General features: G+C 42.4%; 2 protein-coding genes and 3 non-coding genes across 6 annotated transcripts in view; 1 reads left to right on the top strand and 4 right to left on the bottom strand.

Moving 5' to 3' along the window:
- Nucleotides 1–265: 265 nt before the first annotated feature.
- On the bottom strand, nt 266–3,953 carry RPS12 (ribosomal protein S12). Its single transcript, XM_055264389.2, has 6 exons — nt 3,213–3,953; nt 3,045–3,095; nt 2,738–2,854; nt 1,245–1,347; nt 755–856; nt 266–350 (listed from the first exon to the last, which is right to left on the bottom strand). The coding sequence occupies exons 2-6, from the start codon at nt 3,056–3,058 to the stop codon at nt 288–290; spliced, it is 399 nt and encodes a 132-aa protein (XP_055120364.1). The 5' UTR covers nt 3,059–3,095; nt 3,213–3,953; the 3' UTR covers nt 266–287.
- LOC129478168 (small nucleolar RNA SNORA33) lies at nt 477–606 on the bottom strand. The gene has a single exon (XR_008656323.1). It is a non-coding gene; the product is annotated as a small nucleolar RNA SNORA33 (small nucleolar RNA).
- Nucleotides 937–1,012, bottom strand: LOC129478177 (small nucleolar RNA SNORD100). The gene has a single exon (XR_008656331.1). It is a non-coding gene; the product is annotated as a small nucleolar RNA SNORD100 (small nucleolar RNA).
- LOC129478130 (small nucleolar RNA SNORD101) lies at nt 2,447–2,519 on the bottom strand. Its single transcript, XR_008656289.1, has one exon. It is a non-coding gene; the product is annotated as a small nucleolar RNA SNORD101 (small nucleolar RNA).
- Nucleotides 3,954–19,005: 15,052 nt separating the features above from the next.
- Nucleotides 19,006–27,976, top strand: part of SLC18B1 (solute carrier family 18 member B1) — a 30,043-nt gene continuing 21,072 nt past the window's right edge. The window contains exons 1-3 of one of the 2 annotated variants that reach the window (XM_055264370.2): nt 19,006–19,269; nt 20,536–20,675; nt 27,616–27,711. In XM_055264370.2, coding sequence (XP_055120345.1) covers nt 19,227–19,269; nt 20,536–20,675; nt 27,616–27,711 — 279 coding nt within the window. In that variant the 5' untranslated portion in view covers nt 19,006–19,226. The remainder of the gene's footprint in view (nt 19,270–20,535; nt 20,676–27,615; nt 27,712–27,976) is intronic. The other variant, XR_010118874.1, reaches the window with a different exon arrangement.

Here is a 27,976-nt window from a genome sequence, read left to right as displayed (position 1 = left end):
TCTCTCCAGATTCTAGGCTAGTCTAGTGAGGGATAAATGCCCATAGCTAAGTAACCCTGGCCATCACCAACACTGCATTGGCAGACCTATCTTTGCTAAGGCTGTCCAGGTTTGAATTGCCCCATGATGCAGTCATTGGCTGGGGAGAAGACTTTGAGAGCAAGTTTCCAGTTAATCTGTAGTAATCACTTTGAGATGATTACATTTTACTTTGCTAACAGGGACCTTATTTTACTGCCCCAAATAAAAAGCCAGACATGAGGAATGTGAGCCAAAGATTTATTTCTTCACTTCTTGCATTTGAAATACTCTTCGATGACATCCTTGGCCTGAGACTCCTTGCCATAGTCCTTAAAAAAAACACGCATGCAACTTCTTGTTAATATTTAGGAATTTCACCAAGCTATTAGTATCAATTACAGTGGAGCTTCAACAATTTGCTATGTCTTATAATAATGTTTCCCATCACTGAGATTTGTTATAGCCATTTTCAGGGACCTTAACGACTTCAATGTCCTTAAGGCTCGTAACATGGCTTTACTATTGCCAGTTTTTAAAGTATGTCTGCACAAACACAACCAGGTAAGCAGATTCATTGGCTGGCTTGTAAATTACAGCTTTTATTTTTTTCCTGAAATGCAGAAAATGCTTTCAACCTGTTGAATATTTTTCTAAGATCCTCAACTTATTTCAATACAAGGTTTTATATGATTACCCAGCATAACCTTCATCCCTAAAATAAACGGTGACTTACCTTAACTACTACACAACTGCAACCAACCACTTTACGGGGTTTCCCCTCTCTGTCAATTTTACAGAGGCCTACCCATTCTCCTAGTTTCTTGTTGTCATCAACCTATTGGGAGAACGTTAAAAAAAAAAAAAATCACATTAATAGACATTAACACTACAAAATTAAATTAAACCCAAAAGGTGGCTGTAGTCAGAAGGGTGACATGGCAGTTTCCTCATGGCAGTTCAGTAGAGGGAGCCAGTTGTCATCATGTACAGCACAAAGATCACCTACAAGCCTGCTACTAATCTTTGTTGTATACCAACGTCAAAATTAGGATTCAACTCTGCAGGTATAAAATGCTTCTACCTACAATCATTTTTAAAATGGCTGACAATAGGTGCACCTATTTACACCTGCATAAAATAAACAGCTTGAGACTTCACAAAATTTACCCTGGTATACAAGCATCACTGAACATTAGTCCCAACACAATCCTTAGCAGCCTTACCTTAATTAGGTTGATTTGGTGTTCAGCACAAAGGGCCTCCACCAACTTGACATACATAGGCTCATCACAGTTGGATGCAAGCACACAAAGATGGGCTTGGCGCCTAAAATTCAAATTACAATGAAAATGAAGCTAAAACTCAGATCCAAATCCATCATTCTTGCATTTTAGGAGGGTTATCTTTGCACTAACACTTGCAAAACATAAGCAGCAAATCCACTGAACACATAAACGCGTACAAAATGGCTTGAGTCTGAAGAACCTGCTAGGGAGCATATACATCTTCAATTAACCTACAACCGGTCTTCAGTAAAACCTCTTTCCCTGACACACTGAATTGGTATTAAGTCATTTTTAAAACTTGTGGCCAAAACCCAACCATAATAGCTTTCTTGTAAGCCAGCTTCATACATCTAAAGAAACATGTGAAAGGCCGGGCACGATGGCTCACTCCTGTAATCGCAGCACTTTGGGAAGACGAGGGGGCGGGGCGGGGGGGGGGGGGGGGGCAGATCACCTGAGGTCAGGAGTACCAGACCGGCCAGAGACCAACATGGTGAAACCCCATTTCTACTGAAAGTACAAAAACGAGCTGGGCATGGTGGCGTGTGCCTGTAATTCCATCTACTCGGGAGGCAGAAGAATCGCTTGAATCTGGTAGGTAGAGGATGCAATGAGATCGCGCCACTGCACTCTAGCCTGGTGGACAGAGCGAGACTCTGTCTCAAAAAAAAAAAAAAAAAAAGGAAAAGTCTGTGGCATTAATGGAGCAGTTATGAAATGCCAATGCAATACTGCTGAAACAGAAATAACACAGAAGATTCATACTAGGACCTACTAAATACATCCAACAATAATGCCGTTTCCATCGGACTGAACTGGCTAGATTACACCAAAACGAACTTGTCCTGTAAAACCTTAAAACTGCATTTAAATTCAGCTCCAGAACAGGTTGATTTGTCAATGCCACCACCCTAAAAAACACATTAACTCGATCCATCCAAATACGTTAACAAATATCCCAGATTCAAATAAATCAGGTATTATACTACTAAATTCATCAAGGACCAAATGCTTCTGAAATCTGAGTTTGAAATTCCATTAAATTAATGCTTGTTTGGCAAACTACCAGATGCAGTGTGGCTCTCCATCTCATCTATCCGCTAGATAAGTATAAAACTGACTAGCCCCACAACCTACAGGTTTGTCAGACTCTTATGTTTCACTCATAAAAGGAGTGAAGGGGTATCCGACAATTAAAGTCATCATTCAAACACTGTAGTTTTGAGTTCTTATCCCCATTCCAAACAGCAACCCACACATTTTAAGTGGGTTTTATATATCTGAGTTCTGATACCTTTTCCTAGGTTTCCGGTAGGACAGATGCCATTCAGAACTTTTGCGCTAACACCATGAACTCCATGCCTTCTTCCCTTGGGTAGCAGTTTTGTTCCGGTTGCAAGAACCCACAGTATTGAGACTGATACACGTACTTGTCTAAGGCTTTGGCAGCTTCGCGAATTCCACGTGCTAGGCCATCGTGGATGAGGGCGGTCTTCAGCACCTCTTGTAAAGCAGTATTAACGTCCATTACACCTCCAGCAGCAATGCTAAAACGCGACACATCAGAACCATCAGTTAAAATCCTCACACCACATAAGGCCTTGGACTCGGCGAAGTCTAAGTGTACAACAAACGCGCTTACGGCGACCCGTTTGACCCAGTCCTGCTCCGCCAGCTCTAGCCCCATGCCTCAGCCGCACCCCGACCCCAAACTCCAACCCCGGCCCCTGGGCTCACCCTTCCTCGGCCATGGCGGTGGGTTACGGGTGAAGCTGAATCTTGAACACACTAAAAAACAAAAGCATTAACTTGTTAAAGAACCAGATACTCGTCACCAATCCCAGCAAGAACACAACGAGCCACAAATCATAACTAATACACCCCCTGCCACCTCGCTCAACTTACCCCAAGCCTCTGCCTCCGCGCGACTCGGCGGCGGCAGGGAAAAAGGCCTCATCCTCACGCATGCCGGTATTTAAGGGTTTTTCAGGCCCCCTATGCGCATGTGCACTCCCACCCTCGAAAGAGGTGGCTCGCGCGGTGCCGGGCCTGGGGAGTTTCTGTTTCCGGATTGAGGCGGTTCTGAGGCAAGAGTACTGGGAGTTTTCTATCTCTGCCAGGCCGGTCCTCGGAGAGTGCAACAGGCACTACGCGGGCAGCTTCGCGTTGTCCTTCTTTGCGGGGGCGTGGCCCACCGAGGCCCAGGGAAATCATTCTACGGAGCGCGACAGGAGCCAAACAAGTGTGTCCGCGTGGTCTTTAAGATACCCAGAGCCTTGTATCCCGCCGAGCGCCAGTTTTAACCCTTTCCACACCACGTTCTACTTTCCTGTTGCTTCCACAAGACCCAGCCTTCCCAGGCAGCGCACTTTGTTCCTTAGCTTCAAAGTCACCCTGAGAGACCATGATTGTGTCGTTGTGGGTGTGATCCTCATCGTTGTCTTCATGAAACGAGAGCCAACACGCTTTCAGTATTCCAGGCTGGAGTGCAATGGCGCGATCTCGGCTTACTGCAACCTCCGGCTCCCGGTTTCAAGCGACTCTCCTGCCTCAGCCTCCCGAGTAGCCGGGATTGCAGGCGCCTGCCACCACTCTGGCTAATTTTTTGTATTTTTAGTAAAGACGGGATTTCACCACGTTGGCCAGGCTGGTCTCGAACTCCTGACCTCAGGTGATCCACCCGCCTCGGCCTCCCAAAATGCTGGGATTACAGGCGTGAGCCGCCGCCCCCGGCTGGTTTCACTATTTCTAAGCCCTTTCCCTGCGGTGTGTTGGTAAAGGGGGACCCTGCAGGCAGGGGGTCAATTCTAGTTTCTAAGTATAGTGGGAGTCGCTTCTGAACGAAGTTTGTTCTGCTTTGTTTGGTTTTTAACGATGCATTGTGCTCGGAATACACAGTTTCGCGCAAATCAGAATTCCTCAGGTGCATTTTCAACACCTACAATGTGCCTGACGCAGAGCCAGGGCCTGGGACTGCAGACATGAAATATCCAGTCTTTGAGGAGTCCATTTTCTTCCAGGAAGCAATATTTTAAATTTGGAAGTGATTGGCCATTCCCCAATCCCCACTTCCAAACCAAACGCACGAAACACTACTGAATATGATCAATACTGCCTTTGTGTTTAATTTCCTCTCGTGAGTAGTCAGCCGCCAAACCAGTGAGCAAGTATTAGGCGCTTGGCACATGCCAGCGCTGTGAATCCAGTGGGCAGATACTGTTAGACTGGTGAGTGCAGCGAAAAAACCAAAAATGGGTAACGCAATAAGAGCGCTAGGGAGTTCACCAGAACAGAGACCTGCTGTAACGTTAATAAACTGATAAGAGTTCAGTTTTAGATTTTCCGCTGGTTTCAGTTTCATTTTTAAAGCGTTAAAGCTGCTTCTCTGTCAGTAACTCATGCAAATGTTTACTGAGCTTTTGATTTAAAAAAAAAAAAAAAAAAAACCCGAGGAATTTATAAAGATGATTCATTCCTGCTGCCCTGGTTTGTTTGTGGTGGGATTAAGATTTGAGACAAAAATCAGAACACCTCAGGGCCACAGAGGAGATAGAAAGTGGCAGGGGGTTAGGGAGTGGGGATGGTGCGAAAAGGTAAGAGGACCTCAGGCTTCTGGCAGCATTTGAAACACGCTCAAAACAAAAACTAAGGGATTCCAAATCGGTGAGCATGGAAGGAGAGGACAGGGTATTCTAAATGGATGAAAGTGTAGGGCCAAAGGCATGAAGACCTTGCCTTTTTTGGAGGTTATAATTAACACGTTGGTATTTTTGAAAGAGAATGTGGCAAATAGTCTTTCAGCACATTTCTCATTATCTAAAGACAGTAAAGTTAATATGCTAAGCATATTAGATTCCTTCCCCAAAAAAATTTTTAAGGAAGAAGCAGGGAATTTGGGAAATCTAAGTGAAAACATTCACTGCCAAACAGCGTATTTATTTGGGGGGGAAAGTGATCAAGTGCCTTGTTAGCTAAGGCGGTTGTTCCCAGTACCAACCAACTCAGACTTGGTTTCTATCTTTTTTTTTTTTTTTTTTTGAGACGGAGTCTCGCTCTGTCGCCCAGGCTGGAGTGCAGTGGCGCAATCTCGGCTCACTGCAAGCTCTGCCTCCCGGGTTCATGCCATTCTCCTGCCTCAGCCTCTCCGAGTAGCTGGGACTACAGGCGCCCGCCACCAGGCCCGGCTAATTTTTTTTTGTATTTTTAGTGGAGACGGGGTTTCATCGTGGTCTCGATCTCCTGACCTCGTGATCCGCCCGCCTCGGCCTCCCAAAGTGCTGGGATTACAAGCGTGAGCCACCGCGCCCGGCCTTGGTTTCTATCTTTTAGCAGCTGCTAATCTGTTCTATTGACTCAGACATCGTGGATCTCTGCTTTAATATTTCAGTGCACTAAATGTCTTTTCACACAAACCTCCCGCCTTAGAGGGAGCTACTTTTTTTTTTAAGTCCTACTTATGTAACCAGTTCTAACCCCCAAAATGAAGTCAGAGGACACACTGGTGATACAGGGGTTCTTTAATATAGATTCTCCTAGCTCACTTTTTTTTTTTTTTTCGAGATGGAGTTTTGTTCTTGTCGCCCAGGCTTGAGTGCAGTGGTGGGATCTTGGCTCACGGCAACCTCCGCCTCCTGGGTTCAAGCGATTCTCCTGCCTCAGCCTCCCAAGTAGCTGGAATTACAGGTGCCCACTATTACGCCCAGCTAAGTTTTGTATTTTTAGTAGAAATGGGGGTTTCACCATGTTGGCCAGGCTAGTCTCGAACACCTGACCTTGGTTGATCTGCCCACCTTGGACTCCCAAAATGCTGGGATTACAGATGTGAGCCACAGCGCCTAGCCTCCTAGTTCACATTTTTAAGGTTACCTCCTCTCAATTTCAGAGACTGGTAAAGGTGGGAGACAATACTACATAGAGGTTAGTGGCTGGCCACTCTTATACCAGCAAAGTATAACACATGTGCACAAATATGAGTCTGACACACATATGAAAACTAAATGTATTCTAAAGTTTGATTTAGGAACAATACTGATAATAACAGGTAATTTGTTTCACTTTTTCTATATGCCAGGTAAGGTGCTAAATTCTTTTCAGGCATTTTTCCCCTTTATTGTTATGGAGACCCTATCTGGTAGTGATGGTATTAGCCTACTTTAACAGGTCAGGAAGCCAAGGCTTAGGTAGTTGCCCAAGATCACACAGCTAATAAATGTGGAAGCTGGTATTTAAGCTCAGTGGACTTCAAAGCCTGTGCTCTTAACCCTTCAGTCATTTGAATGATTGCCAGAATGTGGAAAGGAGATTGTTGAGAATTCAAGAATGACTCTTTACATCTCCGGTTTGGCAATAGTATAACTAGTTCTATCCCACTGTGCTAAAAACTATATAGATGGAGGAAGGGAATATTGCTGTTAGGCAGAAAAATTTGCATTTGGATTTAGAAATTTGGATTTCTGAATTATCTAAGTGTAGATGTGTAGTTTGCTAGGGCTGCCGTAACAAAGTACCACAAACTGGGTGGCTTAACCAACAGAAATCTATTATCTCATAGTGCTGAAGGCTGGAAGTCTGAAGTCAAGGTGTTGAGAGTGTTGGTTCCTTCTGAGGGTGTGAGGAAGAATCCATTTCATGCCCCTTTCCTGGCTTCTGGAGGTTTGTTGGCAATCTTGGTGTTCCTTGACTTGTGTTAGCATAACTCCAGTCTTCGCATGATGTTGTCCCTATGTGCATGTCTGATGTTGTGTCTGAATGTTTCCTTTTTATAAGAATATCAGCCATATCGGATTAGGGGCCCACCTGTTCCAGTATGACCTCATCTTAACTAGTTACATCTACAACAAACCTATTCCAAATCAGGTCTTGTTCTGAAGTGGAAGGGGTTAGGATTTCAACATGTGAATTTTGAGGGAACACAGTTCAACTCATAACAGATGACAAAGAAGGAGGAGATATAGAATGATTAAATGAAAGAAAGCATCTTTGAGATGAACTGCAAAAAAACTTACTTTGAAGACCAGAGCTGGAGAAAAAAACCGGGCTGAGGCATAATAATGATTTTATATCTTGGAGTGGTCAGGAGGACCCAACTGTGCAGGGTTAAAATTCCAGCTTGCTTTGTGACCTTTGGCAAGTTATTTTCTTTCTGAGCTAGTAAAATGATGGTAATGCTATAATATTTCTGTGAGGATTAAATGAGATAGTCGTTTAAAGTGTTTACCACTATGCTTGTAAAGTAATTTACCTTATAAAGAACTTCATATGAAAATACATGGAAAGGTTCTTAAATATTACCTTTCTCCTGTCCTAAACCATCCAGCACTTAGTACAGTGAATTGCATATTGGAGGCTAAACACATGTGTACTGAATGAATTCACCGAGTGAAATAAGATTAAAGAAGCTCTTGGGGCTGGATGCTATGGCTCAGCCTGTAATCCCAGCACTTTGGGAGGCTGAGGTGGGCAGGTCACGGCGTCAGGAGTTTGAGACCAGTCTGGCTAACATGGTGAAACCCCACCTCTAGGCCGGGCGCGGTGGCTCACGCTTGTAATCCCAGCACTTTGGGAGGCCGAGGCGGGCGGATCACGAGGTCAGGAGATCGAGACCACGGTGAAACCCCGTCTCTACTAAAAATACAAAAAATTAGCTGGGCGTGGTGGCGGGCGCCTGTAGTCCCAGCTACTCGGAGAGGCTGAGGCAGGAGAATGGCGTGAACACGGGAGGCGGGGCTTGCAGTGAGCCGAGATCGTGCCACTGCATCCAGCCTGGGCGACAGAGCGAGACTCCGTCTCAAAAAAAAAAAAAAAAAAAAAAAAACCCCACCTCTACTAAGAATACAAAAATTAGCCGGGTATGGTGGCGGGCACCTGTAGTCCCAGCTACTTGGGAGGCTGAGACAGGAGAATCACTTGAACCCGGGAGGCAGAGATTGCAGTGAGCCAAGATCGCACCACTGCACTCCAGCCTCGGCAACAGAGCGAAACTCCATCTCAAAAAAAAAAAAAAAAAGCATCTTGGGTAGATGTCATATTTAAAGGAAAGCCATGTTGAGGACTACCATAATAAATTAGCATCTGTTGTGAGTTAGTTGGAAGCTTTGAGCATCCCAGAAAATCACTTTTAATTTGAAAACTTCAAGTGTCCCTACCTTTGGGGGTAGAAACTAAATACAATGGGTGGAAATGAATGATAAGAAATAGGAGAAAAAACTAAAAAATACTATACTGCTGCAACTCAGGAACATATAGGCTTAACTCTCATTTATTACAGCATGTAGTTTTAAACATACTGAAGAAAAAGTAGTCATAGCTGAAGAAAGATTTGAATAGAATCCCATTATATCAAAGGAAGAATTAAAGGAAAAAGAGAAGTTGCAAAGAGAGACGAAAACAGAAAATAAGAAAGCAGATGCATTAATAAGAGTGGAATAGACTAATAAAGGCTGTTGTTAGTAGCTTGTAAAGTTAACATGTTTATTAAGTGAAAACAAAGTTGTAGCGGAGAATGGGCTAGATTATTATATAGCTAAGTATGAAGCCTGTGCCAATAGCTTACATTTTTGGAGGGTTTTGTGTAATTATCATCAAAGTTTTCACAAGTCTTAGTAAGAATATATCTTCACCTGCTTGTTTTGTAGTTTTTGTTTTTTTTATTTTTTTTATTTTTTATTTTTTGAGACGGAGTCTTGCTCTGTCGCCCAGGCTGGAGTGCAGTGGCGCAATCTCAGCTCACTGCAAGCTCTGCCTCCCAGGTTCATGCCATTCTCCTGCCTCAGCCTCTCCGAGTAGCTGGGACTACAGGTGCCCGCCACCACGCTTGGCTAATTTTTTTGTATTTTTAGTAGAGACGGGGTTTCACCGTGGTCTCGATCTCCTGACCTCGTGATCCGCCCGCCTCGGCCTCCCAAAGTGCTGGGATTACAGGCGTGAGCCACCACGCCCGGCCAAGACTAACCTTCTTGCAGATAACTAATGTAACTCTGAAAATGTTACAAAACAAAACAAAAAATAACTACCTGAAGACACTGGAGAGTGACCAAAAGCGGACAGAACTAGGGGATAGGTGTGAGGACCAACACTAAGAAGCAGGAATGACACTGGATGATTTTCCATTTTTATAAGTGTTAGCACGAGGACACCCTTAGTCAGTGCTACATGGAACAACTAATAGAGTTCCTCAGTTGTAATGCCTTAAAAAAACCAGAGAACAGAGTTGTATTAGTCAGCGTTCTCTAGAAGGACAGAACTAATGGAATATATATATATATATATATATGTTATATTATATATAACATATATATAAAATATAATATATATTTTATCTATATAACATATAGATAAAATATAATATATATTTTATCTATATAACATATAGATAAAATATAATATATATTCTATATATATGTATATATATAAAATATAATATATATTCTATATATATGTATATATATATTTTTTGAGACAGAGTTTTGCTGTGTTGCCCAGACTGGAATGCAATGGCATGATCTTGGCTCACTGCAACCTCTGTCTCTTGGGTTCAAGCAATTATCCTGCCTCAGCCTCCTGAGTAGCTGGGATTACAGGCATGCACCACCATGCCTGGCTAATTTTTATATTTTTAGTAGAAACGGGGTTTCACCATGTTGGCCAGGCTGGTCTCAAACTTCTGACCTCAGGTGATCCACCCACCTCAGCCTTCCAAAGTGCTGGGATTACAGGCATGAGCCACTGCACCCAACCCATATATAAGGGGAGTTTGTTAAGTATTAACTCACACAATCACAACGTCCCACAATAGGCCATCTGCAGGTTGAGGAGTAAGGAGAACCAGTCTGAGTTCCAAAACTGAAGAACTTGGAGTCCGATGTTCAAAGGCAGGAAGCATCCAGGACGGGAGAAAGATACAGGCTGAGAGGCTAAGCCAGTTTTTCTTTTCTCATTTTCTACCTGCTCATATTCTAGCCACACTGGCAGCTGACTAGATTGTGCTCACCCAGATTAAGGGTGGGTCTTCCTTTCCCAGCCCACTGACTCAAATGTTAATCTCCTTTGGCAACACCCTCACAGACACACCCAGGATCAATACTTTGTATCCTTCAATCCAATCAAGTTGACACTCAGTATTAACCATCACAAGAGTTTTTTTTTTTTTTTTTTTTTTGAGACGGAGTCTTGCTCTATCACCCAGGCTGGAGTGCAGTGGCGCAGTCTCGGCTCACTGCAAGCTCCGCCTCCCGGGTTCACGCCATTCTCCTGCCTCAGCCTCTCCGAGTAGCTGGGACTACAGGCGCCCGCCACCACGCCCGGCTAATTTTTTTTGTATTTTTAGTAGAGACGGGGTTTCACTGTGGTCTCGATCTCCTGACCTCGTGATCCACCCGCCTCGGCCTCCCAAAGTGCTGGGATTACAAGCGTGAGCCACCGCGCCCGGCCCAGTCACAAGAGTTTAGAATAACCGTGGCACTGGAAATTGAAGAAAGGAGGGAAACCTCAGAAAGGAGAGAGCCGGAGAGAGCCAGATAGGGGAAAACCAGAATTTTCCATGTATACTCTGCCTCAATCTCTGGCTGAGCTCTGAACTACACACACATGGGGTAGCACGGTGGCTTATGCCTGTAATCCCAGCACTTTGGGAGGCTGAGACAGGTGGATCATAAGGTCAGGAGTTCAAGACCAGCCTGACCAACATGGTGAAACCCCATCTCTACTAAAAATAAAAAAAATAGCCAGGCGAGGTGGCACATCCCTGTAATCCCAGCTACTCAGGAGGCTGAGGCAGGAGAATTGCTTGAACCAAGGAGATGGAGGTTACAGTGAGCTGAGATTGCACCATTGCACTCCAGCCTGGGTGACAGAGCAAGACTCCATATTAGAAAAAAAAAAAAAAACCCTCCAAGCAACACAGCTGAGTCTAAACAAAATGCACAGAGATTACAGCTGCTGCCTTTCCCATCACTGGGGAAACATAAAGTTTGAGTCAAGGCAGGTTAACCCTCTGCTAAATTCTTTTTAAAAATTAATATTCTTTGGAAGAATGTAACAGAATCCAGAATCTCTGCAATGTATCATTAACAATGTCTTTGATATGATCCAAAATTATGCTATATACCAAAAAACTAGAAAATATGACTCATACTCAAGAGAAAAGGATCCCAAGATGATCATATGTTAGAAGTAGCAGACAAGAATTTTAAAGCAGCCATTAAAAATATGATTAAGAATGTAGAAAAGTTCATAATGAATGAATAAATAGGAAAAGTATAAACTATGAAAGAGCATCAAATAGATATTTGAAAACTAAAAAGTAAAATATGAGAAATAAAAAATTTACTGGAAGGGCTCGGCAATAGATTGGAGATGATGAAAGAGTCAGTAAACTTTAAATAAATCTGAAATTATCCAATAGAGAGGGAAAAAGCCAATTGAAAAAAAAGATATAGAGCTGCAATGATCTGTTGGACAAAATTTAAAGGTCTAACATATATGCAATTAGAATACACAGGACTAACATATAGGCAGTTGGGGTGCCAGAACGCAACAAAATGAGGGAGGAAACAATATTTGAAGAAATAAGACTGGGCACAATGGCTCACACCTGTAATCCCAACACTCTGGGAGGCCGAGGTGGGTGGATCACCTGAGGTCAGGAGTTCAAGACCAGCCTGACTAACTTGGTTAAACTCCATCTCTACTAAAAATACAGTATTAGCCGGGCACGGTGGAGCATTCTTGTAATCTCAGCTACTCAGGAGGCTGAGGCAGGAGAATCGCTTAAAACCTGGGAGGCAGAGGTTTCAGTGAGCCGAAATCACGCCATTGCACTCCAGCCTGGGCAACAAGAGCGAAACTCCGCCTAGAAGAAAAGAAGAAAGAAAGAGAGAGAGAGAGAGAAAGGAGAGAGAGAGAGAAAGAAAGAAAATAATGTTCAAAAGCTTCCCAAATTTGGTGAAACACATAAATTCAGATTCAAGAAGCTCAGTGAACCCTGAGAAGAATAAATACACACACGTATACACCCCAGGCATATCATAAGTGAGATATTAAAACTCAAAAATAAAATTACAGTAGCATTTAGGGGGAAAAAGACACATTACATACAGGAGACCAATAATACAAAATTCCACTAATTTCTCTCAAAAAATAGGAGCCAAATGAAAACAGAACCACATCTTGAAAGGGCTGAAAGACAACTTTCTACCCATATTTCTATATTCAATGAAAGGCCCTTCCAGAATGAAGACAAAATGATGACGTTCAGAGCTAAACAAAAACTAACAGAACTCATCACCAGAAGACTCATACTTGAAGAAATGTTACAGAAAGTTACTCATGTTGAAGAAAAATGATATCAGATGGAAAATTTAGATGTTCCAGAAGGAATGAAGAACACTGAAAATGGTAAATATGTGAGTAAATTTCGGACTATTTTTCTTTTTTATTAAACAGTACATATAGCTATCTAAAGTAAAAATTAGGCCGGGCGCGGTGGCTCACGCTTGTAATCCCAGCACTTTGGGAGGCCGAGGCGGGTGGATCATGAGGTCAGGAGATCGAGACCACAGTGAAACCCTGTCTCTACTAAAAAAAATACAAAAAAATTAGCCGGGCGTGGTGGTGGGCGCCTGTAGTCCCAGCTACTCGGAGAGGCTGAGGCAGGAGAATGGCATGAACCTGGGAGGCGGAGCTTGCAGTGAGCCGAGATCGCGCCACTGCACTCCAGCCTGGGTGACAGAGCGAGACTCCGTCTCAAAAAAAAAAAAAAAAAAAAAGTAAAAATTATAATATTGCATGATGAACTTTGTGTCTTCATAGATATAATGCGTATGACAACTAAAGAATGAAGGATGAAGAGAGAAGAGGTAGCTGCTGGGTAAGGCCGTCTGTTTGAGTCTAACAATCTGCAAGGTTCTTACATTTTACAAGAAGTGCTACAACATTAATGCTAAGTGGACCAGAAAAGTTAAGAATGTGTGTATTGTAATTCCTAAGCAACGACTAAAAATAGTTGAAAGAAATATAGGTAAAATGATAACATATAAATTATAATGGAATTCCAAAATCTCTTTTTTTCCAATTAAGCCAAAATAAGATAAAAAAGAAAAAAAAAGGAAAAGAAACAAATGAATAAAAAACAGATGGGAAGATATAAAACAAATAGTAAAATGGTAGACGTAAACCCAACCCCATCAATACTTACCTTATATGTAAGTAGACTATCTTCTCAAATTAATACATGTTAATACCAGAGGAGGGGAAGTTTTTGACTTGTTTTATGAGTGCAGAATTACTTACTACCAAAGCCTGACAAAAGAAAATAAAAAGAAATTACAGATCAACATTACTCATAAACATAGACAAAAAAACCTTTAACAAAATATTAGCAAATTGATCCAGCAATATGTAAGAAAAGAGAATATATCTTGACCAAGCAAGATTTATCTCAAGAATCCAAGGTTAACATTAGACAATGAACATCAGACAATTGATCAGTGTAATTTATTAAATTAACAGAATAAAGAAAAAAACCATGTACAATAGACGCAGAAGTACTATTTGATAAAATTTAACACATTCATTTTAAAATTTCTCAGCACATTAGGAATAGAAGGTAGCATCCTTAATCTTCTGAAAGGCACATGTGAAAAACCTACAGCTAACCTGATACTTTATAATGGAAGACCAAGTGTTTTTCTTGTAAGATTGGGAACAAAGTGAGGCTCTCCATTCTCACCACATTTATTCACCATTTTACTGGGCATCATAGTCAGTGCAATAAAATAAGTGAAAGAAACAAAAGCATACATTTCAAAAAGGAAGAAGTAAAACTCTATTCACAGATGGCATAATTGTTTATGTAGAAAATCTAAAGGAATCTATACAACAATGACTAGAACTAATGAGGGAATTCAGCAAGATTGCAGGATACCAGATTAATATAAAAGTTCATTTACCTTTATATATAATCAGCAAATTGTTGGAAATTTAAACGTAAAAATACCAATTTTAGTAGCTTCTAAAACTAAGGTATTTAGGAATAAATTTAACATGAGTCATATAATACCTACACAGTGAAAAATGTGAAAATGTTATGAAAGAAATATCTATATAATTGGAGAGATATACTATGTTCATGGATTAAAAGCTTAATAGTGATTCAATATCAGGTCTCTCCAAATTGATATATGGAGTAAAAAAAATACCAGTAAGAATTCCACAGGTTGTTGGGAGAATATGAGAGCTAATTGTGATATTGCTCTAGAAAGTCAAAGTAACTAAAATATTCAAACCACTCTTGAAAAAGAAGAACGTACTTGGACACTTTTTACTGCCTGACTTCAAACACATCGGGTCTTGATATGCAGTGGAAGCAAGTGAGTGGAAGAAGCTAGCACCACCTAAAATCTCTTCTGGTGAGAGTGGCAGCGTTCTTGAGGAGTGGGGATGATGTTCTAACTACAGTGTGTCACACCTGCCTCCAGTGGTATTGGCAGCATGTGCCAGAGATGTATGTCCAGCAGGGTTGCAGTGCCATGCATACTGGACCACTTAGGTGGTGTGACTTTAGGTACTTAGACTCTAAGTGGTATGCACGATCCTCCTGATGACACTATGTGTTACCTAATAATCAATGATAAATTCATTTTCTGCTTAAATTAGCCAACGTTGCTTTTTTTTTTTTTTTTTTTTTTTTTTTTTTTTTAGCAACAGGGAGCCCTGACTGATAGAAATGCTAGGAAGAAAAATAGAAAAGTGAAAGGACAAAGGATGACTAGGGCTGTATTTGGATAAGGGCATAAGAATGAAATTTCTTAGCCGGGCGCGGTGGCTCATTCCTGTAATCCCAGCACTTTGGGAGGCTGAGGCAGGCGGATCACCTGAGGTCGAGAGTTTGAGACCAGGCTGACCAACATGGAGAAACCCCGTCTCTACTAAAAATACAAAATTAGCCAGGCATGGTGGCGCATGCCTGTAGTCCCAGCTACTCGGGAAGCTGAGGTAGGAGAATCGCTTGAACCTAGGGGGCAGAGGTTGTGGTGAGCCAAGATAGTACCATTGTGCTCCAGCCTGGGCAACAAGAGTGAAACTCCATCTCAAAAAAAAAAAAAAAAAAAATAGAATAGATTTCTTGGCCAGGTGTGGTGGCTTACAGCAGTAATCCCAGCACTTTGAGGAACCAGGGCAGATGGATTGCTTGAGCCAGCCTGGGCAACATGGTGAAACCTCGTCTCTATTATTAAATAAATAAATAATAGGAAAGAATGAATTTCTCTGAGGAGGTGGCATTTAAACAAAGACCATATTACTCCATTTTAGTTTGTAAAGAAACAAATATTCCATATGTGTATATATGTCTAAATGAGCATATCAAACTATGAATAGATAATTGTGGTAGGCTGATAATGGATTCCAAAGATACGTCCACATCCTAATCCCTGGAGCCTGTAAATGTTACCTTATATGAAAAAAAGGGTCTGTGCAGATGTGATTAAATTGGAGAACTTGAGATGAAGAGATCATCCTGGATTATCCAAGTGGGCCCTAAATTCATTCAAAATATCCTTACAAGAGACTGGCAAATGAAGATTACACACAGAATAGAAGAGGCACAGTGATCACAGCGACAGAGATTAGAGTGATGTGGCACAAAATGCCACTAGTCACTAGAAGCTTCAAGGGGCAAGAAACAGACTCTTCCCTAGAGCCTCTAGAGGGAACATGATCCTGCTGACACCTTTATTTTGGCTCAGTGAAACTGATGTTGAACTTCTGGCTTCCAGGACCTTGTTTTAAGCTACCAAATTTGTGGTGATTTGTACAGCAGCCCCAGAAAACACACACAATAATATATTTGATTATAAAACTGATGATCTGAAGGGAGAATGAGAGGTAGAGATTAGAAGAAGAGCGGAGGATAGGGATATGAATAGCCTTTATGTAAATTAAAAGTAGATGGACACACAAGAACACTGATTTTTTTGAGAACATAAAGAACAAGATTTGCATTAAACATGCAAGAATTATTGCAAATGGGGAGAGGAATGAGAATGGAGATACAAGGAAATAGATGGCAACAGAAATGAAACATTCAGTTGGCAAGATACAGTTGGCAAGATTCAGCTGGCAAAAATTCAGATGGCAAGATACAGTTAGAGATATTTTCTATAAGATGGAGAAAAAAAAGAAAAAATAATAACTAGCCAGGCGTGGTGGCACAGGCCTATAGTCCCACCTACTTAGGAGGCTGAGGTGGGAGGATCAGTTGAGCCCAGGAGTTGGAGGTTGCAGTGAGCCATTATGGTGTCATGGTAGCTTGGGCAACAGAGTGAGACCCTGTCTAAAAACAAAATAAAAGAGAGAAGAAAAAGAGAAATAAGTAAAAGGACCAGTTTGGGTGACCCAACATCCACATAAAGCGCAGTCCAGAAAGAAAATAAAAGAGGAAATGTAATCATCAAAGAAATCATTCAAGAAAATTTCCCTCTTTAGATTGAAGAGAAAGCATAGAGTTAAATGAGATTGGAGAAGCTGTCAGGGGTTAGATCATAAAGATTTCATAAGGCTACTTTAGGGAACCTTTGCTGGAGTGGAACTTTCTTTCTTTTCTTTTCTTTCTTTTTTTTTTTTTTTTTTTGAGATGGAGTTTCACTCTTGTTGCCCAGGCTGGAGCACAATGGTGCTATCTTGGCTCACCACAACCTCCACCTCCTAGGTTCAAGCGATTCTCCTGCCTCAGCTTTCCGAGTAACTGGGACTACAGGCATGCGCCACCATGCCCAGCTAATTTTGTATTTTTAGTAGAGACAGGAATTCTCCATATTGGTCAGCCTGGTCTCGAACTCTCGATATTAGGTGATCCGCCTGCCTTGGCCTCCCAAAGTGCTGGGATTACAGGTGTGAGCCACCACGCCTGGCTTAGAGTGGAACTTTCTGTTCAGAGTGGTTCTCTAGGTTCTCCTTTACAACTCACCCACTGGGGAATTTTTTTTTTTTTTTTTTTTTTTGAGATGGAGTCTCACTCGGTTGCCCAGGCTGGAGTGCAATGGCATGATCTCTGCTCACTGCAACGTCCGCCTCCCAGGTTCAAGCGATTCTCCTGCCTCAGTCTCCTGAGTAGCTGGGTACCATCATGCCCGGCTAATTTTTGTATTTTTGTAGAGACAGGGTTTCACCATGTTGGTCAGGCTGGTCTCGAACTTCTGACCTCGTGATCCACCCACCTTGGCCTCCCAAAGTGCTGGGATTACAGGCGTGAGCCACCGCACCCGGCCCTCACTGGGGAGTTTTTACATGGCCTTCAAGAACCAAGGTAACATCACTTCCTCAGGAAGTCATCCAGGACCCATTTGCCAAAGTAAATGGTTCTTCCAATATGTTTGTATACAACCGATTGTGTTATAGTAGATTATTAATTAGTGTGAATTTCATCTGCTAGAAGGTGTGCTACTTGAGGGCAGAGTCTGGATGGGGCTTATTCATCTTTAAATTCATAATGCCTGGCACAAAGTGGTAACTCAGTCTTTTGTTTCGCTTTGGCTTCAAATCAAGAATTTCCCAGTCCTTAAACTTTATTTATTCATTTGAGAAGGAATTTCGCTTTTTCACCCAGGCTGGAATGAGGTGGCACAGTAATTACAAACTTACTATCAGCCATCCCATGTATTGGAACTGACCTTGTACAGTGGATCTGAGGCAGATTCTCAGTCGATGAAGCTACCCTCACACAATTCTTTTGGATCTTGGCTCACTGTAACCTCCGCCTTCCAGGTTCAAATGATTCTCCTGCCTCAGCCTCCCGAGTAGCTGGGATTACAGGTGCCTGCCACAACGCCCAGCTAATTTTTTTATATTTTTATAGTAGAGACAGGGTTTCACCATGTTGGCGAGGCTGGTCTAGAACTCCTGACCTCAGGTGAGCTGCCCAGCTCGGCCTCCCAAACTGCTGGGATTACAGGCATGAGCCACCGTACCCAGCCAGTCCTCAAGCTTTAACACTTCCCAAATAGTAAATAAGGTGAAAATAAGTGAAACCTATTTTTGTGCAAGAAAACTGTGGGTGTGACAGTAAGGTAGCAGCCATCATGTTCATGTGCTAGCTACTAACACACTTTATCGCCAATGCTCACAGCTGCCCTACGAGATAAGCATTATAATCTCAGTTGTACAGGTAGAGAAACTGACCTTGTCATCCAAAGTTACACACAGCCAGCCAGTGCCCTGGCTTGAATCCCTGGCACCTGCCTCCAGAGGTCGCACTCTTAGCCACTTCACCATGCTTCCTCGATACTCATTAGTATTCTTGCAAATATTTTTCGACTCCAGGTGCTTCACATAGGTTAATTCATTTCCAGTTCAATAGTGTCTGGCTTCAGTAATTACGAACACTACCGCATTTACCCACTGTGAAAAATAATTCACTCTTTCAAAGTTCCTGTATAATCTAATTTTCTAATTCACTTTTGTGTCTTTCAGTTGAGGTACTCCCTACCTTTTCTGTGTCTACATAAGCTTCCTTTCTTTCGTTTCGTAGGAATAAATTGAACTTATTTTAAGATAGATGGGGGTACAACTGTATGGAATATAGAGTCATCTTTTTTCACTCTCTGTCACAGAATGAAAAAAGGACACCATGATATAGCAGCTGAGGTGGTGGATTAAGATAATGGGGGGGCAAAAAAAAAAAAAAAAAAAAAAAAGAGACTTGCTCCACCCCTGCCCCGCCCCCGGCCGCCTCCCCGGGACTCAGAGTCCTGGAAGGCTTTGCGGAGCTCCGGGCCGGGCGGATCGCTGCCCGCAGGGAGTCGGGAATGCCAGGTTCCAGCTGTGCAGCGGCCGCCCGCCAGAGTGCCAGTGGCTCCTTGGAGGTCGAGTCCAAGGACGTGGCTTGAACCCGGGAGCTGGGGCGCCGGAGTCCACGCACCGGGGATGGAGGCGCCGGGTGACCTGGAGAGACCACGCGCACCAGGAGGTGACCATGAATTGCGTGGCCGGGAGCCCGGAGCCCAGCGGCGGCTTCGGGCCTGTCTCTTTAGCAACGATTGAATTGCTTTTAGCTCGATTTGTTTCCGAGAGATTGGAAAAGGCTGGAGCCTGATCGTGGGGTTCGGGCCAGCGTTTCTTTTCTCTCTGGACGGGGTAAAGTTCCAGGACTGGATATGTGTCACGGTTTCTAATGACTTTCTAACCTATAACTCTGCTTTTAAATACTGTGGGTTTAATGCGTTCAAATAAGTATGCCATTAGGCAAATGTAAAACGTTACCTTTCAAGTACCCATTGTTGTTGCCTTTCTTTTTAACTTTCATTTCCCTTTCTCATCTACTACAAACATTTTACAAAGATTCATAAGACTTCCTCATGTTGCACAGATTTTTTTTCCTTCTGGACTGCAATGGCAACCTCTGGCAAATAGAGCAAAGCAAATATATTTTTCTTAAGTTTTTCCTAAAAACAATTTAATTTATAAATGGCTGATGGATTTGCTTGGATATTTGGAACTCTCAGCAATTGATTTCGTGTTTTTAAATGACAATTTAGCCCTGGAAATAAGTGTTAAATTAACTGATGCAAAAGACCAGTAATTAGGGTAAAAAAAACTATTGATTAATGAATTCGAGGGACTTGTCTATCCAGAAGCATACCGTTGTAAATATTAGTTCACCAGCTGAATGATTAGCTTTTCTCCTACTTACACTTCATTTGACTTCAATACTGCCTTAGAAATCTTTTTGTTTGTTTGTTTGTTTTGTTTTGTTTTGAGACAGTCTTTCTCCGTAGCCCAGGCTGAAGGAGTGCAGTGGCGGAGTCTGGGCTCACTGCAAGCTCCGCCTCCCGGGTTCACGCCATTCTCCTGCCTCAGCCTCTCCGAGTAGCTGGGACTACAGGCGCCCGCCACCACGCCCGGCTAATTTTTTGTATTTTTTGTAGAGACGGGGTTTCACCGTGTTAGCCAGGATGGCCTCGATCTCCTGACCTCGTGATCCGCCTGCCTCGGCTTCCCAAAGCGCTGGGATTAACAGGCGTGAGCCACCGCGCCCGGCCGAAAGCAGTGTTTTCAAAATGGCAGTAGTGCACAAAGATTGTGTTCCATTTGATCAAATGTGCTATATTAGAAATAGCCCTAAGCTCAGCAAATGATATCTTCAGAGTGCAACATATGTGCACAGAAATCACATTTGTGTACTTTAATCAGTAGTCTCAATTATATGCCTAATTGCTGCATGTTTGCATTCAAGGTGATGATCCTGCAGGAAGTGCAGGAGAGACCCCCGGTTGGCTTTCGAGAGAACAGGTTTTTGTACTGATATCGGCAGCTTCGGTGAACTTAGGTTCCATGATGTGCTATTCTATACTTGGACCCTTTTTCCCCAAAGAGGTAAGACATTTTTAAATCCTTAGGAGCGCTGTTTTTTGTTTTGTTTTTTTAAAGCCCTTTGAATTATTTTTAGTACATAAAATGTAAAAATCTGCATGTAGGACAGATGGTGTATAGAACTCCAGCCAATAGAATACTTCTTTTTTTTTTTTTTTTTTTTTTTTTTGAGACGGAGTCTTTCTCTGTCCCCCAGGCTGGAGTGCAGTGGTGCGATCTCGGCTCACTGCAACCTCCACCTCCTGGGTTCACGCCATTCTCCTGCCTCAGCCTCCCGAGTAGCTGGGAATACAGGCGCCCGCCAACACGCCCGGCTAATTTTTTGTGTTTTTAGTAGAGACGGGGTTTCACCGTGTTAGCCAGGATGGTCTCCATCTCCTGACCTCGTGATCCGCCCGCCTCAGCCTCCCAAAGTGCTGGGATTACAGGCTTGAGCCACCTCGCCCGGCTAGAATACTTCTTATCAAATGCTTGATACCAGGAAAAAAAATCCAGTCGAAAAGAACATCTTCTTGGGAGGTAATTCACCTAAAAGTAGTTGATCTTCTGAGAATTGCTTTGCTTACCATGTAGTCTGATTAATCTTTATTTGGTTTCTGCAACTGAAAAAAAGGAGTGCACTGAATAACTGAGATTCAAATGTTACTGCAAGAGTTACTGTTAAGACAGTAATTCTTTTCTCGAGGTTTTACTCACATTTTAAAATTAGGACGTTTTGATTCCCACCCCCCCCCTCCTTTTCTTTTTCTTTTGAGACAGCGTTTTGCTCTTGTTGCCCAGGCTGGAGTGCAATGTTGTGATCTTGGCTCACTGCATCCTCTGCCTCCCAGGTTCAATTGATTCTCCTGCCTCAGCCTCCCGAGTAGCTGGGATTACGGGCACCTACCACCACGTCCGGGTAATTTTTTTTTTTTTTTGAGATGGAGTCTCGCACTCTTGCCCAGGCTGGAGTGCAGTGGCGCGATCTCGGCTCACTGCAAGCTCCGCCTCCTGAGTTCACGCCATTCTCCTGCCTCAGCCTCCCAAGTAGCTGGGACTGCAGGTGCCCGCCACCATGCCCAGCTAATTTTGTGTGTTTGTGTGTGTGTGTATTTTTTTTAGTAGAGACGGGGTTTCACTGTGTTAGCCAGGATGGTCTCCATCTCCTGACCTTGTGATCTGCCCGCCTCGGCCTCCCAAAGTGCTGGGATTACAGGCGTGAGCCACCATGCCTGGCCAAATTTTTGTATTTTTAGTAGAGACGGGGTTTCACCAGGTTGGTCAGACTGGCCTCGATCTCCTGACCTCAGGTGATCTGCTCACCTTGGCCTCCCAAACTGCTGGGATAACAGGCGTGAGCCACCACCCCTAGCCCCAGCCCCACTCCATATTCCCTCTTTTGACTTTAATTTCTTATGGACTCTAGCAGCAATGTTTATGCAAGGAAGGAATTCTGATTAATAGGGCCTGTTCCTTTTAGGCATAGCCTTTTATATGGTGTTAAGATTTATAGCTAATGACACAGACTCAAAGATAATAATCCCTAGAAAGTCCAACTGGATTCTAGACATCAACAGGATATAGTATGAAATGAATATGACTGGCTTGGAGTGTAGACAACATATCCATGTGTTTTATTTTGTGCTTTTTGCCAAATCCTTGGCTCACAGTGCAGTGGCAGCTTGTTAGTCCTCCAACTGCCTTTAAAACATGTAGTCCTTCGTTCTGTGTGCTACAAAAGAAGATAAAGTGGCTTCTCTGCTAAAGGAACAATATTGTCATGTACCCATACAGTGCTCTCTGGCTTCTAGTACACATTACCCCGTATTTATCCATTTAATCCCTGCAACAACCTCATACAGAATCTTGAGAATCTCAGCATGTTGCAAATGAAGAAACAGTTTCAGAAGTTGTGATTTGTCGAGTTCAGTTCTGTTAACTAGAGGTTTAATGAGTCCCTTCTCTAGAGCAGGCTAAGCATGGGATGTGTTAGGGTAGTATAAAAAAATCAGGGAAATGGCTCTCTCTTGTCTGCCCATTGGGAGTGAAAAAATATGGGAAAAAAAATGTTTCAATGATTTGGATATCCCTTAAGAAAAGGATGTCCAGAATGTTATCAGACTGCTTTTTTTTCTTTTTTTAAATTATTTTCTTCTGGCTTCCCTCTATCCATACTAATGTTATGAGACCCTAGAAAGAAGAATGGTTAATTCTGCCATACATGGAGTGGGGATAGGAGAAGAAAGGGCGGTACTGACAGGAACTTTCAAGATAAATCTAAGTTGGGGCTTTTTTTTTTTGAGACAGGGTTTCACTCTGTCATCAAGGCTGAAAGTGTAGTGGCATGATCAGAGTTCACTGCTGCCTCAACTTCCCAGGCTCAACACAGCGTTTCGCCTCAGCCCCCTGAGGAGCTGGGGCACAGGCATGTGCCACCATGCCTAGCTATTTTTTTTCTATTTTTAGTATAGATGGGGTTTCACCATGTTGCCCAGGCTGACCTTGAGCTCCTGAGCTCAAGTGATCCGTCCACCATGTTGGCCAGGCCTCTCAAATGCTGGGATTACAGGTTTGAGCCACCGCACCTGGCCGAAGGTGGGTCCTAAGAAATGTTAATTCTTATGGTGAACAACAGAGATGGAGGTGTTCTAGGTATAGTCACAGGAAGAGCAGAGTGAATGGCATATTCCTGGGGAACAGCAGACAGCTTCGTGATGTGGCTTGAGCCTGGGGTGAAGTGAGGTCTAATAGGAGACAGTGGATCTGAGGAGGCAGGCCTAAGATAGAAAGGAAGGGCACTTGTCAAGGACTTAGTCAGTGGGCAGTCACAGAGGTGTTTGAGCAAGAAAGAGCAGTCTGGCCAGACTTGGGATTTTTAAATAATAATAATAATAATGCCAGGCATGGTTGCTCACACCTGTAATCCCAGTACTTTGGGAGACTGAGGTGGGAGGATCACCTGAGGTCAGGAGTTCGAGACTAGCCTGGCCAACATGGTGAAACTCTGTCTGTACTAAAAATACAAAAATTAGCCGGGCATGGTGGCACGTGCCTGTAGTCCCAGCTACTCAGGAGGCTGAGACAGGAGAATTGCTTGAACAGGAGGTGGAGGTCTCAGTGAGCCAAGATCACCCCACTGCACTCTAGCCTGGGTGACAGAGTGAGACTCTGTCTCAAAAAAAATTAAAAAAAATAATAATAAGAGCCTGTGGAATTGAGATGGAGAAGAATTGGAGTGAGTGAATCAACCAGTGAGAAGGGCATTTCCTAGCTCAGCTGGAACTCAGTGAGTGCAACTAATGTTAGTTTCCTCTAAGTGAATAGAGACAAAGGAAAACCAGGCTGTGGGTGTGTGCTTTTTAAGTTTTTGATTGAGTTTTTTGCTTATAGGAAATGTTGACCAAAGAAAAAAGTCAAGCTTTTAAAGAATTAAAGTTCATTTTATTAAGAAGTCTTACTGAGGACTACAGGCTGAGTATCTCAGTTCACAGTTCATATACGGGTAGTAGAGACTCAGTACGTGCAAGGTCACATCTAAGTTTGGATGTAAGAGTACATCTGGTTATAGATTATGAATGTACCTTTGGTAATAGTTTATAAACACATAATCACAACCCTGTTAGATGTTATCTAGGAAAAGGCAAGGCTGTGTAGGAAAAGGCAAGGCTGGGGCATTTATCATTTAAGGAATGTAATAGCTCAGGCAAGAGATGTGGGGGGCCATGTGCTCTATCCTGCTTTGTCTTCAACTCATCCCTCCCAAGAGTGGCATGTTGTCCCAGAGTCAGGGGTTTTATGACATTATTTCTGGCAAGCAGAAGTGAGCAAAATGTGACTTCTTACATTTGCTACTTTGTCTCGCCTCGCAGAGGGAAGGCTGAAAGAAAGGAGATAGAGGCAGGAGAGAACATTCTAACTTTAAAGGCTGTAAATATGAAGAGCAGGCTTTGATTTTTCATTTCTGATTAAAATCTTGTGGTCAACAAATGCATTGGTGAAGCTTCAGCCTTCCTCCTGTATGTTCTGCCATTTTTCTTATTAGCTAAGCTAACTGGGCAAAGGAAAAACAGTGCCTTTCTTAAATTCTTGTGTGGGATTCCTACTTCTATTCATCATTTTTCTTGCTACCCTCATCTTTTGTCAGAGTACCAGAAATTGCTTATTTATTTATTTATTTATTAAGACAGAGCCTCGTTCCATCATGCCCAGGCTAGAGTGCTGCAGCATCGTCTCAGCTCACTGCAACCTCCGCCTCCTGGGTTCAAACAATTTCCCGCCTCAGTCTCCCAAGTACCTGGGATTACAGGTGCGCATCACCCCACCCGGCTAATTTTTTTGTATTTTTAGTAGAGACAGGGTTTCACCACATTGGCCAGGCAGGTCTCGAACTCCTGACCTCAGGTGATCCGCCCGCCTTGGCCTCCTAAAGTGCTGTAATTACAGGAGTGAGCCACTGTGCCCGGCCTAGAAATTGCTTTTAATAGCTGTTTTTGTTTTCCCAGTGTGAAGCAGGATCCATGTTCCAAAAATGACATTCAGCTGCTGCCGTAGCATGTGGTTCTAGCACATCCTATGTCAGCATTCCATTTCCACAGTGAATCTGGGAACACGCACATGATGGAAACTGTAGTGGCTCATGACCCTGTAACCTTTGCAAGTTCCTCATCCATTTATAGATGAGGATCTGTAAATGAGGCCAGCTAAAAATATATCCCTTATTTAATCGTTGTTAGATACCACGTAAAACGGCACTTAATGAGAGATTCTGGCTCATAATGAGGGTCTAATAAGTATTCATTGCTATAGGCATTATATATTTTCTGCTAGATTCTAAATTAAATACTTATCAGAACTATTAAGCAAAGAACATTGATAATGCAACTTGACTAATGAATGTCTGTCTTTCCTTCCCTTCCTTCCTTCCTTCCTTCCTTCCTTCCTTCCTTCCTTCCTTCCTTCCTTCCTTCCTTCTTTCTTTCTCTCTCTCTCTCTCTTTCTTTTATTTGAGACAGTGTCTCGCTCTATCACCCAGGCTGGAGTGCAGTAGCATAATCTTGGCTCACTGCAACCTCTGACTCCTGGGTTCAAGCAGTTGTCCTGCCTCAGTCTCCCAAGTAGCTGGGATTACAGGCACGTGCCACCACACCTGGCTAATTTTTGTATTTTTAGTAGAGACGGGGTTTTGCCATGTTGGCCAGGCTGGTCTCAAACTCCTGACCTCAAGTGATCCTCCTGCCTCGGCCTCCCAAAGTGGTGGGATTACAGGCGTGAGCCACTACGCCCGGCACGAATATTTTTCTTATGCCTTAATTGACTCCTTCCACAACACTTCCTTTTTGAGGAACCTGACCCGTGTGTAGTAGAAATGTAGACCTCATGTTCCAGTCGACACACAGCATAACCATTTGTTACAGTGCCATTAAAGGTATTTTAATGAACTCTCTCTTGTATCCACACCGTTATTTCCTGTGGTTATTAGTACATGGAAAGGGAATGGCTGGTTATCAAGCCCAAGAATTACGGGCTTAAATCTTGCCCAAGCCATTACCATGGAGCTGTGGGCCCATCCTCTCTGCCCTCACCCACCACCAAGTGCTTAGGGACATTTCTGAGGACTTTTCCTAGAGTAAGAGGGAGGTCCTTCATAAAATTTAGCTTAAACAATAGAGTTCACTTCTCTGGCTTCCTGTGGTATGACGCTATGAGGAATGTATGGTTTATTTAAAGAGGAATAGTCTGACATGCAAAAGAAATCCTTGAAAAAGACAAAGATTGAATGCTGATAGTATCTTTACATGGGAAGGGATGGAGAAAATTTTTATCATAAATTGTAGTTAGAGAGAAAAGATAAAGAAAGGCAATCATGGTTGTAGAGAATGGATGTTGAAGAGTGCAAAAGTGTGTGTGCATGTGTGCATTCCTGTATTATGAAGTTATTTGCAGAAATCCAAAGCTCTGCCGAAAGGATGGATCTAAACTGGACTCTTCTGACCATGAATATTCACTGCTGGTACAATGCCTCATATATATAAGATGGTCAATATATGACAGTTCAGGCTTTCCCTTTGTAGTATGCTAAGTTGCCAGTCCTACCTTAAAGAAATTAAACTCGTATTTTGATTTCTTAAATTTCTATAGCTAGAACCTGATTTAAGGATTTGCAATAGTTCCAGGACTTGACAAAGTTTTTTAAACTTTCTATTTTTATATGTGAATGTAGTTGCGTATCACAGCAGTAGCATTTGAAGTTCAAAAGAAGTAGATTTAGGATAAATATTACCTGTAGCAAATTTTAGGAGCTCACTGATAGAATAGGCTGTAAACATTAGTAACTGTAATTGATGGATGATAAACTACCTTGGCTGTTTCAGGAGAATGTAAAATGTCAGGGGAGCATCTCTCACCTGTGTTGTTGATGACAGGAAGGAAAACTGTCTTCTCCAAACTGTCAGGTAATTGGTATTACTGTCAGAAACAGAGACCTAGACTGATTGGGCCTTGGTCTGACCCATGTGCCCACTCATGGAACTTCCTATTCTTGAGTTTGAAGACTGGCCAGTGTTTTTTGTTTGTTTCCTATAAAAGTGATACCCAAAAGGAAGTGTGTCTAAATCAGCTATTTCCTCAGTCCTGTGACTATGCAATAGAGCCCAAATTTCCTTATCCAAGGCATTTTTTTGTGATTGTTTATACACTCTGATTCTGACTTTTGCCACAGAAAGCTAACAATTCTTTATAGGTATGGTGAGTGAATTATTTTCATGTAAGAGACTATGGTTTACTATCTAAACTATTAATAGTTTCCCTTCCTTCCCCACCCCATTTATTTTAAAATAATAATCTTTTTGACACTGATATACAGATAAAGTTCACAAGAAGATGATGCCCTGATCTGTTATTTCCATTTTTTCATATTGATGCTAATTTTTCTTTGAAACTTTGTTTCCATTTCTATTACTTAAAGGCTGAAAAGAAGGGAGCCAGCAATACAATTATCGGTATGATGTTTGGATGTTTTGCTTTGTTCGAGTTGCTGGCATCCTTGGTATTTGCAAACTATGTAAGTATAAAGTTCATATGCACATATTAATTTTTAAAAATTATTTGATGGATTATTTTAGTTTACTAGTCTAGAATTTGCATTGATACAGAAATAGCCATCATTATAGTTTTATAAATTGTGCCACTGTTGACAGTTCCCTCCTCAGAGTTGATTGATTTTTAACTCTCTCCATGTTTTTAAGCAATGAGTACTGTCACTATATTAAGGAATTATTATAATATATTAACTGTACATGTCTTCCCCTATCCTATATTTGCCAATA

Source organism: Symphalangus syndactylus, chromosome 2 (genome assembly GCF_028878055.3).
Source record: "Symphalangus syndactylus isolate Jambi chromosome 2, NHGRI_mSymSyn1-v2.1_pri, whole genome shotgun sequence".
Taxonomy (NCBI): Eukaryota; Metazoa; Chordata; class Mammalia; order Primates; family Hylobatidae; genus Symphalangus; species Symphalangus syndactylus.
This window is presented reverse-complemented; position numbering and strand designations above follow the sequence as displayed.